Genomic DNA, 20,111 nt, shown 5'->3' with positions numbered 1-20,111 from the left:
AATTTTTGAAGCCATTTACAATATTGCAAAATGTTAAGAGAGTCATTTTAGAGTCATTTTATGATGAAAATATTATCACCGAGGTGCGCTGATCGTTTTTCACAAGAATGGTGAAAAATCGAAGAATTGTTGTTATTCTCTCCAGACATTAGAAGAGATAATTTAATAGAAAAAAAGGAAATAAAAAAAATACGACACTTCATTCAATTTTTTAATGCCACTTTTCCTAATGTAATCATGCGATTTAATCAGTCAATAAGTTCCTGAGAAATATCTCTGAATCAAAAATAAAAAGGGATTTTTTCGGCAGGGCTTTTTTGCAGCTTCCATTCCATTCTATAAATGTGGCTCTAAGAAAAATTATGCCAGTTCCACTAGATTCCGATATGTTATAAATATTTAATTTGCAAATTTAGAGATATTCATCTGAGATAATAAAAATTCATATAGTAAAAAGATCGACATTTTTCCTGTATTTCGTCTCTACAAAATCAGTTGGTTAAAACGAATGTGAGAAATATAAATTATCGGGAGATCCGCCACCTAATCGTTTTAGTTTGTCGAAAATGAAACATGGGACATGAGTGTCTTATTACAAAAAGACAGGGAGACCGCTTGCTCTGCACTTTTGACACTCGCCAATATTTTCTGTATCCTCGACGTTCAGACTACAGTTGATAAGTGATTGCAGTACACCTAATCAACTGTAAAACCTATCATTAACTAATGATCCTAGTAATAACAATACCAGATCAGTACACCATTCGTTCATCTATGTTAGGTGAAGTAGTTTTTACTCAAATGGTTTATTTCAAATAATTATTTCCGGAACTAGTGCGAATTGTGAAGAAATCTGCTGTTATATTTTGTTACAGTGAGTAATGCACTTCGCTGACTTTTCCTGTAATGTTTGGAGACAATCAGTTCACGTTTAATTATCGGGAGAAGTGAAACAATTTCGTGTGGTTTCTCAATGCACCAAAGACAATCAGACAGCGATCGCTCGTTGGCTTCCATTAATTACCATATTAATTAACTGTTGTCTCCCTTCATCCTCTTTCCCTCGATTTTTTATTCTCTTTCTTAACGAACACTGAACAGGGGGCGGATGAGTTGCGTAAGAACCTTCGAACGATGAAGTTGCTCTTTTAGAATATAAAACTGAAAAGTTCAATCAAAGTAGAGTTTGCTCATGCACCTGTGATCAGTTGATGCGATTTTCTCCAGTTAAATAATTATTTTAAGTTTCTTCGTTTATTTCCGGTGTTGGAGCAGGAAGTCCCTGGATATTATGGTGCGTTGATCTCTCATTCCTTTTTTTTCGAAGGAAACGCGCGTCCTTTCTCTCGAGTGTTGAAGTCGAGAACTCCAGTTATTAATGATTCAGTGGAGAAGGCAGTCTTGTAGGAACTAGCTGACGGGGTCAGTCGGTATTTTCCTAGGATGATGATTGTATACTTTTTTTTTGTCCTCATTGTGGTGCATGGGACATGAGAAAATCCTTGCGGTTTGATAAAATGTGACTTTCAGTCGTTTCACTTGGGGTTTTGGGAGTTGATGTGAGTAGTGAGGGCTTCTTCGAGGGCTTTCTTTTTTTTGTATTGTTTCACACTTTGTCCCGAGGAATGTGGAGGTTTTTTCCCATTTTGGTAGATATTTTTCCTCTAAAATCGAGAAACAAAGTTGATGACCCTGGAATATTGATTAAGATTCATCGAAATTTATGTTCACTCAGACCTAATGTAGAAAAATCAAGTTCAATTTTTGAGAAGAGTCTAAAATAGAAGGCTACCTTGGAAAAGTACGTTCTGAATCACATTAAGAGTGAATGCTAATTCAATCAAAATATTTGAATAATAACAGATTAGTTTCAGGGAATATTCTCTAAAATTAAACTTCTGTTCTTACATTGTCTGCGGTATTACTTATAATCTACTTATAATGAGTTGTTTTTTAAAATAACTACTGACGCATGCGTTTGATGCATGTTGAAAATTGAAAAATGCACTTTAAATTGAAAAATTGTGGTTTGTGCTCTTAATTTTTTCTATCAATATAAGAAATAACACAATCATAATGATGATTCAAATACTTGCGCTTCTTAAAATCTCCAAAGATGAAATTCAGCTGATAAAATTTCAATAATTCCAGAATTCAATTTTTTATGAATTTATGTTGCTGTGTTATTATCAATTAATTGAAATATTGATTATAAACACTTGACTTCTGGTATTCCTAGAACTCTAACGATTTTATCGATAAAACTACTGACGGAATAGTCAACACTCGTGGTGTTGTGTATTTTTCTAACGATCGCTCGGTGATCCTTGCAGGCTGAGGTAACTGTTGATATAATCGAGCAAACAGACCAGGAGAGACCAGAGATGACTCGAGAACCGGTGGAGTGTCTCATCGATATGGAGGAAACTCCGGATGTGGATGCTGATCCAGGTGAGAATCATCTTAATTATCAATTCACTTAATTAATAATCAGATAATTTCATTCCATGTTGGAATCAATATCAATTCAATCTCTTATATTTCCACGTCCAAAACAATATGAAGAATATATTTTTGATGCGGTTCATCCAGACATGGATAATTAATTAATAATTGATAAATACATCATTCCACTTGATTCTCAAAGCAAAATCCTTTGAATAAATAATTTTTTCGGATTTTTTCGAATTTTCTAGGGTAAAAGAAAATGAAAAACATGGATGAAACATGTATTTTGCAGATTTTTGAAGACTAATTCATTTTTTTATTGAAGTCAAATATTTGAAAATTAAGTTGAGTAGAAATTCTATGGCCAATCTATTATTTTTCCATTAATGCCACTGACAAACTCTTCCATGAAGAAACATTAATAGATTCTTTCTTACTATTTTCCTACGATAATCAATTGATACAAATTTCAAAATTTGTGAGCAATTTTCGTAATTAAAAATGGAAAGAATCATTTGTGAAGAAATATAGAAAAATACCCATTTTTCGATTGACCATTATCTTTTGAATTAAAGAAAGAGCTAAGTACTAGATAATATTTGCGTAGAATGCGGAAGATTTCAAATGGAGATGCAGAAAATGCAGATTTTTAAAATGAATGGTTTCGCATGTGGTGAGACGAGATCAAGAATTTTTTGCCTAGCAAATTGTCGAAGAAATTATTCTCACTTAAAATTCTAGGAAAAAAAAGTGATTTATCTTCAGAATGATTGGATTGATTTCCATTTTTTATTTATCGAGGTCATTGGAAAATGAATACTAACCGCGAGGAGCGACTGAAGTCCTGAAATGAATTGATTACAAAAAAAACCATAGGAGATGATTATGAATAGTTTTTATTTCGTATAGTTAAAACTTTGTAGTCGATTAGATGAATGGAATAGATTAATCGATGAATGAAGTTTACGATTTTCAATTTTCACTGGGAAAATGCGTTAATGCAATGAGTACTTAAATTGTTCGATTCTAAAAAAAATTGTTCATTATATTTATTAATTATATCCATGAATAGCATTTTGTATTCAAGAAGATTAATTTAATAATTTAGACAATTTTGATTAATTTCATTTTTCGATTAACAATATTACTTTATCAATCGAAGAAATGTTTTCTTTTTAAAAATAAAAGTAAAACTTGTATTAGAGAAATAAATGCCATGCCTTCAATCACGAAAATTATAGAGACAATTTTCACAATTATTTAGTTTTTTAATATATAGAAGGCTTGCCCGATAAAAAAAAAGTTATCACTCCTTCGATATTACCCCTTATTACTCACCTAGTTAGGGATCTTCCAGTCCAATGAATAATAAATACCTTTTGCGACTAATCAATTCTGTCAGGTGGTTGACTATAACGAGGTAGTTCTAAAGACTATGCAGAGCCTTGGAAACAAATGGTGAATTTTCATCGTTAAAAATCCATTCCATGCAGTGGACACTAATTCGTATTAAAATTTATTAACTTTTATAATTTAATAATTTTGTTTAAGCTATTAAAAATTTTCGTCTTCAGCTTTCACAGCTGAACCCCGGAGATTCTAATCAGGAACTTCATTCCAATTTTTTAATTTCCATTTGCTCAGTCCTCAGGAAAATTGGGGGAAATCTTGTTAGTGAAAAATCAAATATTCCATTGTCTTTCGTTTTAAAAAATTAGAAAATCTAATGCCACAATCTAATTATGCCGTGATAATAATTAAAAATTAAGAAACAAGAGAAAAATTGAAAATTCTGTTAAATTTCGCTGAAAACTTATGAGTTACCTTGAACCAGACGACAAACGTTAATTTCCGTACCTTAAATTTGTCCTTTAAATACGATGATACTCTTCTGAGAAAAATTTCTGTATTTTCTATATGAAATGAACAAAAAATTTTAATAATATGAAAATATCCTATAATTTTCACTACTTACATGGAACAACACCACTATTACAATCAATGTCAGGGTCGTATCTTTTTTTCATAAGGAGATAAATGACTCATTATCATTAGCTTCGATGAGAATTAATTATTCCTGAGATTGAAGTCTCTGCCTCGAGATCTTGGCACAGTTAAACAAGGCCATAGTCTTTCTTTTTTCTCAAATATTTGAGTGCGCAAAGCTTGCATTTCTATACTAAAATGCAAGTATTTCTTGTTTTATAACTATCTCCGATTTTATAATTCATGACTTTTCAATAACAATTCCATTCTATTTCTCACATTTCCTCTTTACTATGTCGTTAGTCTGGCCATTCTAATTCTTTAAACCCGCCAATTTTCTTTTTCGTTGAAATAGGTATTTTTTTATGCATGAATTTCCACTTAAAAGAGTGGAAAATTGCTCTTTCATTATACAGTAATGGCAATTATCTCATAATTTCAACGGCTTACCATCGAAACTATCTTTCAATTGCTAACATTAATACAACGGTTATTGCCATTACTTCCCTCTTTCGAATCGCTTAAGAAAAAATGGAAACATTTTTTAAACCATCATTAGAGTATTTCATAACATTTCTTCTTCAGTTATCGTTAAAAAAACTGATTAAAAAATATGAAAAATTGAAAAAATTTGTAAATTAACTGAATCCTAATTACTATCGACGACTAGGTTTCCTCAATACTTACGTTTGAGAAGATAAATGATTTTATTTCACGGATACATTCGCCCAATCGGAGATGAAGTGTGAAAAATCTGTTGCATATTAGGCTGATATAATATAAACAATAAGAAACTCAAATTTGATTTCTTAAAAAGCTTCGATTGGAAAACGTTGGAAAAATATAATTTCAAAATATTTTGTATATTTCCCAGTTTTCACTTTCCTTTGAATTTTTTCGGATCAGAGCGAGAATGGTTTTTTTAATCTTATATATTTAGGTGAAGTATGATAAGAAGAAAAACTATAAGATTTATTTTTTATTTTTTATTTATTATTTTATTGATTTTTTATTTATTTATTAATTCTTTAAAAACGATTTGAAAAAAGGTCGAAACAGACAGTCTCGCGCTAATACGTAAAAAATTTAAAGAAAAGTGAAAGTAGGGAAGTGCTGCCATCTGATATCGAATGATTCACTAACTCGATGGAACCGGTTGTCATGGACTTATAAAATACACACACACAAAATCCATCGAGTTGAAAAATACCACACACATGCAGATCGTATCATTATCTCTTCCCACTTTTAGCTCAGTATTGCTTGGTATATGAGTTATGAAACTTATAAACTCATGTAATTTCGATCTCGAAGGCATACGTACCAAAGTAAGTCGAGAATATCTCCGTGCAGTTGTCCATTGATGTGTGGAATTTTGTAGTTGCTGCTGTTTGACATCTGTCACGGTCATTGTTGGATTAAAAATATCTATCAACATTTACAATGGGTAATTCGTGCTGTAATTTTACAATAAATCATTTTGTTCATGTACCTTTTCTGGTCTTAACGTACCACAATTACTCCCTCTTTGATCATCATGATGTCATTTTTTTCGTGATTATTCTGGAATTGATCATTTATTGTTTTTGAGAATGGGATAGCTATTTTTGCTCCATGAAATGGCATCTATTTTCCACTTATGTGATAACTATATAGATTTTGAGTCGGTATTTTTCATTCTTTCGAATTGTTGCCGGCCTGGAATGCAAATAATCACTCTTATTATCGAATAATTAAGATAAGAACCGCCTTTTGCATCTTCCTTTGTCACGATAACTGTCTTTGCTGAAAGTATTTTTTTTTCTTTAGATTATGAGTAATTTTTTCGCAATAAGGAAAATACGATTCCAGATATATTCATCGAAATCGACTCGGTTATCTTTAATTTTACCTAATTGTAATCATTTGCAATTAGGGTCGTTAAAATTAATTTTTTTTTTGCTATTGACCGAATCTATAATGCATAAACATTTCCAATTCCTTTACGCCTGTGATAAAAAACGTCGAAATTGTCGTTTAAATTTTTCACACGTTAGTTTTTGCCTAATAAAGGAATTGAAATAAAAGTTTTTGCTTTATTTATTTTATTCATTCTATTAATAACATTTGGTTAATCGTACAACTTTTATAATTATTCATAATTAATTAATTAAATCTTCATGCAGTGATAGAGAGCTGGTACATTCATTCAATTTCACACGGGGAGAACAATTTCAGAAAAATTACGTGCCTGTTTGTACTGTTCATTTTTCCATCGAATGTTCAGTGAAAAAGTGCATAACTATTCCGTAATTTTTACTGTTTGGACGGGCAGATTACGAAACAGGCACGTAATCTATATATGAAAGTTTTCTCTCCGTACATATAGCCAGATGTCAGGGAAATTTATCTGCAATAAATAAATAAGATAAACAGAATAACAGTGGTTCGCGTTCTACTTGAAACTTACAGATCAAATGAATGGAACTCGAACGATGAATAATTACAGTGATGTAAGTTCTCTTATTTAACTCATTTGACAGTGCACTTTTCGTGAATAATTAATATTTGTTGTATTGCAGCTCGTGCAAAGAAGCAGAGATGCGTTTCTCAGTGGAAAAACACGATCGCTGGAATGGAGAATGAAACAGCTCAAGCAATTACAGAAAATGCTGAATGAGAATAAAGCGGAAATAATTGCAGCATTGGCAAGCGATTTACGAAGGGTGAGAAATTATTCATTCGCAAAATAATAAGGGCGAATAAATTCTACAATTTTGTTAAGTATCTCTTGACATAAACAACTAATCATTTTAACAGAAAATATTAAGTCTATTATATTTTCATCGGATCTCTATTTCTATTAGTCTTTTTTATATTGACACATATAGATAGTTTACTAACAGAAAAACGTATGTACTCAAATATTATAGAACTAACAGTGAAAGTGCGGATATTTGTTTTTCCAAATTCTTGAATTTGAATTCTTTAATATTTATATTTATTTTTTCTTTTACTTGATGTTCGTTTTATCAAGCGAGTCTCAACACGTATGGGCTACTGACAAGGTCACTGCCTATCACACAGAAATGGTAATTCGTTTCTACCCAACAATAGTACGAATTTAGCTGAACTAAACATCTTATGATTGTATGAATTCTAGAATTTTTCTATTCAAGAATTTAAATATATTCAAACCCGCCATTATTCAGGTCTCCGTATCTAAACTGGTGTGACATTCCTGTTAATATTCAATTATTTTATTTGATGTTTGGCACCATAAATTCTTTTGTTATAATTATCAACAAAGGATTTATGCGAAAGCTCTACAGTTTTTCTGCCCATGTATTGACGGATAAAAATGATGTAATTCTTCTTCACAGAGTAAATTCGAGACAACAGTATTGGAGATCGATACAGCCATGGGTGATCTCAAGTTTATGATGATGCATTTGAAAGAATTCTTAGCAGTGGAAAAGGTAACCTTGGAGCATATTGATAGTATCGGAAAATAAGTTTATTCATGAGATTTTAGAGAGGAAGAATGAATTATTTAAAACATGTTTTTCAGCCACCAAAGGGTATTGTGAATATGTTTGACTCAGTTGAGATACACAAGGATCCTTACGGGGTTGTGCTCGTTATTGGTGCATGGAATTATCCACTACTTTTGAACATAAGTCCGTTCATGGGTGCTATTGCTGCTGGAAACTGCGTCATTCTGAAACCATCGGAAATATCTGCAGCAACTGCTAAACTTCTTGCTACTATTATTCCAAAATATCTTGATACAGTAAGTCCATAAACGTAAATTTACATGGGGTTGAGTAATACGGGCATCGTTGTATTTAAATTGGTGTAGTGGCAAGTAGTACTTTTGATTGTTTTCCTCGGATCACAGAATCACTATCTAAAATTATCAATGCTTTCGTGAAAATAATTTAACTGTTATCAAACTCTATGTAAAATTGATGGTTTCGAAAATATCATTTTTGTAGTGTTTAACGACGTAATAGATTCACTATTTTTAATTTACCACTATTTTAATGATTAGAATTCTAAGCGTACTTGATGATGTATATCATTAGATTTTTTTAGCATTATTTATGTTTATAGTCCCGAACGGAAGCATTATGCTCGGTCAATTTGAAGTGTCCAATTTTTAATGTTTGAGTGATTAATTGCGGGGTTGCAAATCTTCATACAAATCTATGATTGAATTGACGAGAAAATTCTTCATAGACGATTCAAAAAAGAGGTGTTCATTTTCATTTAATAGCAGCTGCAGTGTTGATGTCGGCGCAATGTAGGCCTAACGTTGATCCAATTTGAGTCCAATATTCGGTAAACGCTACCCCAATGTTGGTTCAATATTAGGCAAAAGTTGATCCACGGTTGGATCGTTTATTTTTAGAATTATTTATTTAATGCTATATGAAAAGCGTAACCTTGGAAGGATATTGCTAATCTATCTATTTTTGGAGAATCTCGCTTGAAAGTTTATCAATCGACTCGCTCAATGCTAAATACTGGCTTTATCTATTTACTTAAGTTTAAACAAACAAAAATGTTAAAAATTTAATGGGTGTTCATCTTACCTCAGGCTTCTCTCGATTTAGCAATGTAGATTTTGAGTTAAATGTTTATGTGATGATTTTGATTTCCCAAATTAAAATATGATCAGAGCGACCATTACTCCCCTCTCAATAAATGCATGAATAAATGATGATAGAACAAAATATTCATGAACTACGTGAAATCATGCGTGCGTGAACGTTTTTCTAGTACTTCCAATTTCTAGATACGATAGGCTTGATTGAAACGTTGTCGTTACTTTTTTTTTAATAATAATCGTTCATCATTCTTTTTTGTAATTAGGTTTTTGGTTTATTCAGGAATGTTATCATGTCGTCTCCGGAGGTGTTCCGGAAACAACCGAACTGTTGAAACAAAAGTTTGATTATATTATGTACACTGGATCGAATGCAGTCGGAAGAATTGTTCGCGAAGCAGCTAATAAATATTTGACACCAGTGACGTTGGAACTTGGCGGTAAAAGGTACAAGAATACGAATCATTTGTTGAATTTCAAAATTCTCAAACACAGTCATTGTCTCGAAGTTTCAAACTTCATTAAATCGAAATTTGCAATACCATTTTTTATAATAACTCTTCATAATATTGTTTCATGGATATTTTTAGAGATATTTATAAATTTTTTTATTTTTGTTTATTCTTATTTAGCCCTGTGTATCTGGACAATACAGTAGATCTGCCAGTAGCAGTTAAGCGCATTCTTTGGGGAAAGTTCGTCAATCTTGGACAGACATGTATTGCCCCAGACTATGTACTTTGTACTAAAGAGGTTCAGGATGCGTTTGTCGAGGAAGGAAAGAAAATATTGAAAGAGTGGTACGGGGAGAATCCTAAGGAGAGTCCTGACATGGCACGCATAATCAACGCTAGACATTATCAGTAAGTTTGTGTTTATCATTAATGAGTTTGCCCCAAAAATAAATAGTACTGAGGCGAATTTGTAAGACTCGCCACATGCAACTTCTAATGACCAGTCCCCTAACGGTGGGATTCGACTGAAATCGTTTTGCCTAAAATCATTTCGCATAATATTCTGATTGCATTAATGTCAACTATAATTTATACCTTACATGCCAAAAATAAATGAAATAACAAACAAAAATAAATACAGCAACATCATTGATTACATGAGAGAAATCAAGATACTTTTCATCAAAAGGGCCAAGATGCTAATAAAGACAATGCTTCATACAGTAGAAGACACTATATCGAAGCAATACCACCATTTTTCAGATAATATAGATGAAATGATTTAGGCAATTTGGGATTTAGGCCAATTGAAATTACACGAATTGTACAAAAACTTATACGAATTACGAATCAACAGATTACTGATCCTTTCGTTATAATATAACACTTTAAGTTTTCACTGATTATTTTTATTGTGAGCATTAAAATTGATTAAAAAACAAATTAATATCCCTTGCAGACGTTTGATGAATTTGATGAATAGCGGTGGTAAAGTGGCAATAGGCGGTGAGACAGATGCCCAGGAGAAGTTCATTGCTCCAACTATCTTAACGAACGTCCAGCCAACAGACCCAATAATGCAGGAGGAGATATTTGGGCCACTTCTGCCAATTGTCAATGTCAATAACGCATACGAAGCCATTAAATTTATAAATGAACGGTGAGTAAATCGGTATTGATGTTAAGGTATAACAACGAATAACATAGTCCTGCGGAATTGAGCCCGAAACAAAGTTCTGTTCTTCGTCACTTCGAAGGACAAATAATAAAACTGTACATAAATTGTTTGAGAAAACACTTTCACAGATGTCAATAGAGGAATCAGGTTTTTCCTTTCTAGACTCAGAAAGTGGTGGAATTTTATCAATTATTTTTAATCCTCGAAGGGTATATGAGCTCTGTAACAGCTTTTGTGTGAATCTACGATAACTTCATTCCTATAAAGTAACTTGTTCTCTTCAATTGATTATTTAATTATCCATTTTTCGAATGAATAGCGAGTGCCCCCTCACGATGTACATATTTACCAAGGACAGTGGAGTACGTAATTTGATAATTGATCAAACCCGGAGTGGTTCGATATGCGTCAATGACACGATTATGCAGTTTGCGGGTGAGTCAGGGCATCTCTTTTGGGGTGGAGGATGGTTCTGTTTCTTAACCACTAACTGTTATCTTCCCTTACCATTCCAACCATCTTGTTTTATTTGAAATTCAGTGAGACCTTTTTAGGATATTTGTAGAAAATCACAAGTGTTGACAAAAAATCTTTTGTTTTTTTTAACTGAGCGGTGAATTTGACAGACTAGCAATCACGTGATGCAATAGATGATTTAACATGCTTGAAATTCAGGTGTGACGTTAAGCTTCAGGCATACTGAAAAAAGTATGAAAATATTTCTAGATTGTCTACCGTTCGAGTTTAGTTTGAGTTAGTCCTGGCTTTATATTTTCCCATCTTCTGAGGACCATTCTGGACGAAAATTAATTAGTTGTTTAGTAACAGTGCTGTTGAAACGTGAAAGAGGGACTCGTTTCCTTTCGTCGTTTCACCACTTTCCTGTTAAATAAAATTTCTCCTTCCAGCTCCTCCTATCATTATCTTACGTCATCTAATAATTTTCTTTCGCATTTTATTTTTTCTGTCCTATTGCTAAAATAACACGTGGTGCAGGGAGAAGCCTCTAGTATTTTACGCATTTTCTAAATCATCGGAAACAATTCGAAATATGCTGGAGAATATTTCCAGTGGTGGTGCATGCATTAATGATTGCATTGTTCATCATGCAGGTATAAATGGTGTAGTTTTGTAGTTCATTTAGACTATATCCATATACATCTGATTTTGCTTAGCGCTAGTGAAGTCTATTTTTGGTGAATGCCATTCAAAAACAGCAAATGAATTTTTATGAATACGAATGGATCATACATGGACTCTTCTTCAAGGTCCGCATGCACTATCTAGCGAACATAATGCGTAGTTATTGTAAAATATTTCAAAATTTGCATTTCAAATTGAGTTCCGGAAATCACTCCACAAAACTATTGATAAAAAAAGAGGAAAAAAAGTATTTTTCATCATTCAACAACTCTTTATCTCTTTTATAATTATTTTTTATAACCTCTAGAGTGGTATCTACAACACAAGTTGAAATCCAAATTTATCAATATTTCAAGCGAATAGGTTTGAATTTTCACCAAAAATTACGTTTGATCGATAGTACATGCGGGCCTTAAAGAACCATTCGATATCTGCAGCTTATATCATTTGAGAAACAGCAAAATGGGCTAGAGCATCTTTTAGATTTGATGGGTTGAATCAAATGATAATTATTTTCATTTCTTAGTTGATGAACTTCCATTCGGTGGAGTTGGAGAATCTGGAATGGGTTGTTATCACGGTCGTGCGACTTTCGATACATTTGTGCACAAAAAGTCTGTTCTCGTCAAGGACTACAATCCCATCGGTGAAGCACTCGCTTCGTAAGTATAATCGTTAATATCATCTCATAATGCGACTGACTTTCACGAAAATTATTTTTGAGTGCGTGGTTTTTACGAAATTTCCAGCTCTCGATACCCACCGTATTCAGACCGAAAACTGTCGTTCCTCGGTTTGTTACTGGCAAAACGACCTGATATCCCTGGGATCAAGTATCTACCTCATCTAATAATGTTTGGACTCGGTGTTATCGTTACTATTGGGATCAAAGCTGCCATCAAGGTACAAAAAACGACACACTAGATAATTAATAATGTAGTTTGTTGAGAAGGTGCGATCAGTCCAAAATTCATTTGAAAATATTGAACAGTACAATATGAAAATGACGGGAAATTTCGTTGTATTATTTCCTGCAATTGCGCCTGTGCTAGATAATCGTTTATTTAATAAATTTCTCAGCCAAGGGCATGAACAGCTTTAGACAGCTTTAGACAAGCAAGATAGAAACTAGAAAATATGAGAGAACAAATAAGTAGAGTCTTTTTTCAAAATTTTATCGAATCAAAGGTTTATTAACATTTATATATTATTTATCAACATTTATATATTGGGTAAATAATGATAGAAATTTCGAGACTCTTCCAGGAGCTTCCATCACTTACTACAGAATTATCTCTTTGTCTTCCATTTTATAAAATTTTTTTACTGTGATATTTGATATACACTTGATATACGAAAATGCTGGGAGAGTCGACGATATTTGGGACATTTTTTAAAGACTTTATGTGTGTTTGGCGAATTTTCTACAAAGATTCTTGAAGATTCTTTACAATCCAATGATTGTTAATTATTGTACATTCTGTCACCCACACTTGCGCACAAAAATTGTCTGTATACTGTAATTAATAAAGCTATTCCCTGGTTTAAAAGTGCATTGAATTCTTCACCATTCATAAATTTTAACTATTTATTCAATTTCACCTCATATAACACTATTTCCCTCTAGCTTTCACTTATTATGTTTGTTGAAGTAATCATTTATCTGGATGTCAATATAATTTCAGGAGTATGGATACCGAGACGACAATATGTAGAGGCTGGAACCCTCATGTTTTTGGAGGAGAAAAATAAATTATAAAAGCGAAATGGCAAAATAGTTCGAGTCAAGTGAATTCTTTGTGAATGAAGTAAGTTTGAGGTGAGAAGAACGGGAAAGTTGAATATAAATACAACTCTCCTGTTCTCTTGGAAAAAAAATCCGCACGTTTTTTCGGAAAATAAATTCCTATAAATGTGCTTTCGGCTATCGGACTATTTTATGATTTCGCGATTGTATAATCCACGTAGCATGAAACATCACAAGTGATTTTTTACCACGAGTCATAGTAATAAAAACCACAAGATAACAACGATAGAAAAGGGTGACAATTACTTTACATTTTGATATTTTTTATTTTTGGTGGATGAACATAAACATCACTAGGAATAGTCATTTCGATATTGAGTAAGTGAGGGATATGTTTAAAATAGAAACTGGAAGCTCTTGTATTACATAACAAATTTCCAGTCGTTAATAAAAATATTGCATATCTAAATTACCTATTTAGCATGAGCCATTCCGAATGTAATTGTTTTTAATGTAAGAGAATTTCTTTAACATGATTTTATTATTTTGTTTATGTTGCAATGTAATATATATATTCTAATAAAAAAAATGTCTACGACTACGACCTTATATTTATCATTGATTCGTCATTGGTTATTCATTGCCTATTAATCAAGTGGAGCGATTCATCAAGAAAATTTGTCACAAAGGAATATTTATTTAAAATAATTGAATCAATTCGAAGAAATTGATTACGCTGTCGTTTAAACAATTTCAACGTTTTAAATCTATAAAAAAAGTATTCCTCTCCAAGAAGAGAGAAATCCTAATAAATTCTGCCCTGTTCTGGCTAATTGACCCTATCTCACCCTATGTATGCGGCTGCCGATCCTACACTGTACCGTATTCACTCTCCCGTAGAACATAGGAGTGACATGGGAAACCACAGAAAAAACCATGTCGCTACAGGCGGTTGCTCCATTAGCAACGCCCCATCGGTGTCGAATCGCTCATCGGTGCCTGTTGAAAAGGGAAATCGAACTTAAAATTTTCAGAACACTAGGCTCGCACCTAGCCACTAAGCTACCGATCTCGGTTTAAGCCACTATTTTAATAGAAAATTATGAACTGAATAAACAAATTATCACAGTTTTTGGTACAATTTACCCAATTTTTCATTGAATCTGTATAAGTTTCGCAGATATTTCCAAGACAAATGGTATTGAATCCTCAAAATAAATTTTTTGCTTTCAATTAAATCCGGGTGTGATAAGACAGAATTGGATAAAGCACTCAGTGAAATAAATGAAATAAAAACCGACAGACAGAATTTAGTCACGTTCACGAATATAGATGAATTAAATAATCGCGAAATGCGTGTGAACATCACGTACGAGTGAGAATTCCCAACTGATGATTCGACTGCAATGAACAGTTATCATTATGGCAATCACCAGGAATTAAGTAGATTGAACATCGCGAGGAGGGGAGGCGGACGTATATAAGATGCATGCTATATTCATTTGCATAAACATTAATTGCTCTTGTTATCGACGGTTTACCTCTTTTAGCAATGAGCCTTTCGAAGCTTTTTGCCTTGACAATTTTGGCAATTACTCTGATTACAGTTGAGAGCGCGGATTCTTACACGACCGCTTATGATAAAATCGACTTTAATGCGATTTTGCGTAATGAGATAATTTATAAACGGTACCTGAATTGTCTGCTCCATAAAGGGCCATGCACTGCTGATGGGGAAGCTCTCAGAGGTGAGAAAATCATTTTTTATTTTTTATTACTTCTTCTTTATTCATAAAAAAAGTAGTCCAACGTTTTACCGGTTGGCAAGCTCTTTAAATTTTATTTAGTAATAATAATACCCCTCAAAATATTCCAACCAAATATATTATAAATATACTACCTCGAAAATATTAGCTCGAAAAATTTCACAAGTCGCGATATATTACAATACTATATGATTTTTAAAAATATTACAAATGAAAATATTATGATATAAATTGTTCACTGCGCGGAAGTATTATACTGACAAAATGTTGTTGCCCTTAATTATTTTTTAAGGAATATCCCTAAGTGTAGTGGATTGCTGTCATTTGCTTGAACGAGCTAATGATTATTTTTGTGTACGTTAAAAAATCGATATATTTCGCATACCACACTAAGTACTACCCGAGGATTTCTATGGATTGAATTCGTCATTCGGTCTGTGATGTTGTGAAGTACTTCGAGGCGTCGGTCATAACGTTATTTCGTGATTTAAAATATTTTAAAATTATTGGTATATTGCAGGACAGTTGTAGCAAGTAAATGTTCGGGTGTAATTGACAAACATGAGAACTTATTATGTGTCTCTGCTTGTTCTTATAATGTTTCGAAATAATGTATGTTTTACTGGAATATTTTGAAGCAATAATTTTTTCAGTTGTAATATTTTTTGTTGGAATTTTTTGAGGTAATATTTTGAGTTGTGTTATTTGAAGAGGTAACTGAAAGAGCCTTTTGCATAATTACGTTTTCAGCAGTAATTAATAAAAATGATTTTTGATTTTTAGACATTCTACCTGACGCTTTGATGACTGCATGTACGAAATGCAACCCAAAACAAAAGGAAGTAACTCGAAAGGTGGTGACATACATTCGGAAATATAAACCAGTAGATTGGACTGCTCTTACGAACAAATATGACCCAGAGGGTCGTTACAAGGATGTCATTGAAAGTTTTGTAGAAAATAACTAATACTCGAGGGGATATGTCGAATTAATTATAATACAATGCAATGAAAAACAATAACACTTCTTTATTTACTGAGTACTTAATTAAAAAATGACATATCAATATTCGGAATATCGGAGGCTCAGTTAATGCCAGTCTCGTGGAGCCACATGAATTATTCTAATGAATTCACTCATTTTGTTATTGAATTACGCTGATTTTGCCATTAAATCTCTGACTGCTTTGGCAACAATTATCTGATATTTTTCGAGGTCGTTCGTTGTGTACCAATCAGATATTTTGTCGAAGTTTATGGACTGCCTGGCGGTGCATTTTCGGCATTTTGTGACTATTGCTTCTGGAAGTGTATCTACAACAACAGAAAAAATAAAATGACAAAGAACAATGGATTGTGTTTTCCAAGAGACATCATAACCATGCAATTTTTTTTTAACTACAGACATTACTCATAGCGAAAAATCTAACTTAATGTCATTAATTTTCCGTGGAAAAATCCTGTAATTTGATATTTCAGTGAATATTTTCTGAAATTAATATTCTTGTAATACTGCAAAATTACACTTAATTTCCATTGAATTTGTTTTAGCAGTACCACTATTGCCCCAAAATTATTGCACTTTTTACTATTATAATATATATATTAAAAAAAAAACGCTTTATAAACAATGGAAGGAATTTATTTTTCAGAGGGAATTCCTCCAAAGCAGCTCAATTTACAATTACTTTAAATAATCCGCTCTTTTTTCCTTTTTTCCATCTGTTACACAGAATATTTAAGCTTTTCTACATCCACATATAGCCGTATAATAGAAATTAATGTTTTTTCATTTTTCTGGCAACGTTATCACGGGATTGATATGAAAAAATATAACGTTTTTGCGTTTTGTCATTATTTAGTCACTCACAAAGATTCATGGTTGTGCGAATATTTTCCTGCGTTTTTTTATAAATTTAAAAAAAGAATCACAAAACTGTAGAAGGATGGAAGAAAATGATGGCACCACTACAAAACTTCGTGAGGCATTAAATAAAGACAAAACGCGAAAACGGTATATTTTATTCATATTAATGCCAGCGATAAGTAGCCAAAAAATTTTGAAACGGGAACTGTTGCTATATATGGGTCTGGAACATCCTCAACGTGAGATCCGTTGAGCGCTGATACAATATTGAAAAATATTTGAGAAGCTGTTATTGTAATTGTTAAATTTTCCGAAATAAAACTGTTTGACAGTCTCAAATACTGCGCGCTGATTGGGTGAAATCGTAATTTGTAAACTAATAATTGAAAATGAAAGTTCAATAAAAAGTATCGTTGAAATAAAAATACTTGAATCCATTATACTTTATACTCGATTTAAGTATATACGTTACGCTCAAAGTAAATATAATAATATAATGACTTTTATTAAATTATTGCATCAATGTTATTATCACCGTTGTTGAGTGAATAACTATAATAATATAGTTATTCCAAGGATATTATTATACTTAAGTCAAGTATAAAATAAATTCGTTGCAAGTATTTATTATTTTCGGTGATTTCTGTATGAAATGACTCACCCCTGAAGAATTTAGCTGCAGCAGTTTTGCAGGGACCAGTTCCCGCAAAGCAGGCGTAATAACTGTCCCTTTGTCTGGGATTTGCAAGAATTCCGTCAACGTCGATATAATCGTATTTGTCGGAATATTTTTCATCGGCAATAACAGCACTGCAGAGCACCAGAGCCATGAATATTACACCTCGGAGCATTGCGAATTGAGAGATTGATCAAGATTGCTCCAAGGAACTTTATCACTATTCAATTCACGGCAAACTGGATAGCCAATGTTGGTTTTTGGAGGTATTTATAGGTGATCGGATATGTTCCTGACGTCATGGACAACTCTTCGGAGTGGTTCCCATGCATGGAGTGTGTGACATTGAGATTTTGTGAAGGACTCGTGGAATCTTCATGAAAGGATAACAGGAAATTCCCTCGCGTGCCAATGCTTTGCTCGCTCTTTCCACTCAACAATTCGGTTGATGCACCTAAAAAAAAATCTATCCCTCGCTAAATTTTTTTCGCTATCAAATCTATTTCGTACCATTTTATTTTCATCTGCTGCGAAGAAGCGAAATTTTAACTTGTTATTTGTAAATATCTTGGAACTGAAGCAAAATTGTGATGTTTTTGTAAGAACATTTTTTGTTGCTTGCATCTTTGTCTGTAAAAAATGTTCATAGAAGAATATCGATATCTGTCTTCAAATGTACTCATCTCAATTCACTAGTTTAGAATACAAAACTTGAATAACAATTAAAGCCCTTAAAAAATAAATACTTCAAGCAAGTATATTTCGAACTTGATCCAATATATTCGATATACGATTCGTATATTCGATTTTCGATGAATATCGATGAATAATTGATTTATTTATCCCACGATTCTAATAACAATTATATTATAACTATACCAGGGTCAACTATACTTTGAATCACGTATATTTTATATACGTGATTCAAAGCATCTATTTTTATCGGCACAGTAAAACAACCAGATAAATGATAATATATTCCATATATTTATATTTTCAACATATTTGAGGAATGGGCTATACCGCAAGAATTGCACAATATACTCATTATATTCCTTTCCGTGATAATATCCGTTTCCGCGTATTTCGAAGAAGATTTTTGAATGATTAAGTTCTCCTACCGAATATCGTTGACTCAATATAAGGAAGACGTTGGTCTTGAATATTTCAAGACCACCATTTAAATTCTTCTGCAAGACCTGTATTATCATATGATAATTACGTCCGTCTATTCCACGGAGAGAAATATTCAATGAAAACCACCAATCGTTTTCGTAATTCCGGAGTGACATTCGATTAAGGAAAATTTTAGGAAATTGTTACGGAATTTTATCGGACAGTTTCGTAATTTTTTTTTAAATATTGAGTATTGGTCCGATGTTACTCTCGGCGGTTTTTGATGACTCATATCGAAAATTAAAGAAATTAATGAATTATTATTAAATATATTATAAATTGAAAAAAAAATCGCATATGACCAATGAATAAATCATGCCTTTATTAATATTTGTAAAATATTATTATAATCATAATAGTAACAATAATAATAATAATAACAATAGTCAATTGTGAAAAGGTTGTGATAGGTTTATAATTATAATGGCGATTGAAAAAAAATAGGAAAAAAATTTCGTTTGAGAGAATTTCAGCTTCTATCACTAAACTATGCCCCCACGAATAATTACGAAATTTAATGATCATTAGGGATCTCTGATTGCAAGGGCCCTGACCGTTATCGACTACTAACCGATATTCGAAACCTACAGCTAAAATAAAATGTGAATGTCAAACTGAAGGATCAATTCCGCCTGTCATTATACGCCATCTTTGTCAAGGTTCTGGTTCATGACCTTAAAATGTGGAATACCTTGTCCAATGTGATTTTTTTTTTTGTTAATCGGGTTCCTTCCGACACGAAGGACAGCAACTCGAGTTCAACGTTTCGTTATGATCGATATAATTTTACATTGAAGTTGACAATTATGTCATGCCTCCCCCTTGAGCAAAATCATCCCTCAACAATTACCTCCGAGAATTTATTCGTGACATCGACACAAAGATAATTGATTCGTCACTTATTAAAAATAAAATCAAATCCAAGAATAGTTGAAACGATGTCAACAAAAAAGGGCAGATTCACAGGAAACAGAAATTTCCAGAAGGTTTTAAGAAAAACAAAAAAATTGATTGAGAAAAAAAATGTTAAAGAAAAGTTACAATAGAAGAATTTTAAAGAATTAATCACTTCATTTCTT

At 32.4% G+C, this 20,111-nt stretch overlaps 3 protein-coding genes and 1 long non-coding RNA gene across 7 annotated transcripts; 2 read left to right on the top strand and 2 right to left on the bottom strand.

Moving 5' to 3' along the window:
- The first annotated feature begins 1,103 nt into the window (after positions 1-1,103).
- On the top strand, positions 1,104-14,145 carry Aldh-III (Aldehyde dehydrogenase type III). 4 transcript variants are annotated; one of them, XM_011298365.1, is made up of 13 exons: positions 1,104-1,294; positions 2,334-2,451; positions 6,886-6,926; positions 6,996-7,139; positions 7,797-7,892; positions 7,985-8,206; positions 9,309-9,472; positions 9,658-9,888; positions 10,439-10,639; positions 10,977-11,092; positions 12,327-12,462; positions 12,550-12,703; positions 13,486-14,145. In XM_011298365.1, exons 1-13 carry the CDS (start codon positions 1,292-1,294, stop codon positions 13,513-13,515), a joined length of 1,656 nt encoding a protein of 551 aa, XP_011296667.1. In that variant the 5' UTR covers positions 1,104-1,291; the 3' UTR covers positions 13,516-14,145. The 4 variants fall into 4 exon arrangements, with proteins under 4 accessions (XP_011296667.1, XP_011296668.1, XP_011296669.1 ...); XM_011298366.1 differs by lacking the exon at positions 1,104-1,294 and adding an exon at positions 1,454-1,559; XM_011298367.1 differs by lacking the exons at positions 1,104-1,294; positions 2,334-2,451 and adding an exon at positions 5,687-5,881.
- Positions 13,671-15,011, bottom strand: LOC105262667 (uncharacterized). The gene is made up of 2 exons (XR_891836.1): positions 14,694-15,011; positions 13,671-14,546 (listed from the first exon to the last, which is right to left on the bottom strand). It is a non-coding gene; the product is annotated as an uncharacterized lncRNA (long non-coding RNA).
- A 35-nt stretch (positions 15,012-15,046) lies between these two features.
- Positions 15,047-16,332, top strand: LOC105262664 (ejaculatory bulb-specific protein 3-like). The gene is made up of 2 exons (XM_011298362.1): positions 15,047-15,295; positions 16,097-16,332. The coding sequence occupies exons 1-2, from the start codon at positions 15,100-15,102 to the stop codon at positions 16,279-16,281; spliced, it is 381 nt and encodes a 126-aa protein (XP_011296664.1). The 5' UTR covers positions 15,047-15,099; the 3' UTR covers positions 16,282-16,332.
- Positions 16,323-18,124, bottom strand: LOC105262665 (ejaculatory bulb-specific protein 3). Its single transcript, XM_011298364.1, has 2 exons — positions 17,842-18,124; positions 16,323-16,627 (listed from the first exon to the last, which is right to left on the bottom strand). The coding sequence occupies exons 1-2, from the start codon at positions 18,029-18,031 to the stop codon at positions 16,467-16,469; spliced, it is 351 nt and encodes a 116-aa protein (XP_011296666.1). The 5' UTR covers positions 18,032-18,124; the 3' UTR covers positions 16,323-16,466.
- Between the last annotated feature and the right edge of the window lie 1,987 nt (positions 18,125-20,111).

This window comes from Fopius arisanus, unplaced genomic scaffold, assembly GCF_000806365.1.
Source record: "Fopius arisanus strain USDA-PBARC FA_bdor unplaced genomic scaffold, ASM80636v1 scaffold00010, whole genome shotgun sequence".
NCBI lineage: Eukaryota > Metazoa > Arthropoda > Insecta > Hymenoptera > Braconidae > Fopius > Fopius arisanus.
Note: the sequence above shows the minus strand (reverse complement) of the source record. Positions and strands in the feature narration are given on the sequence as shown.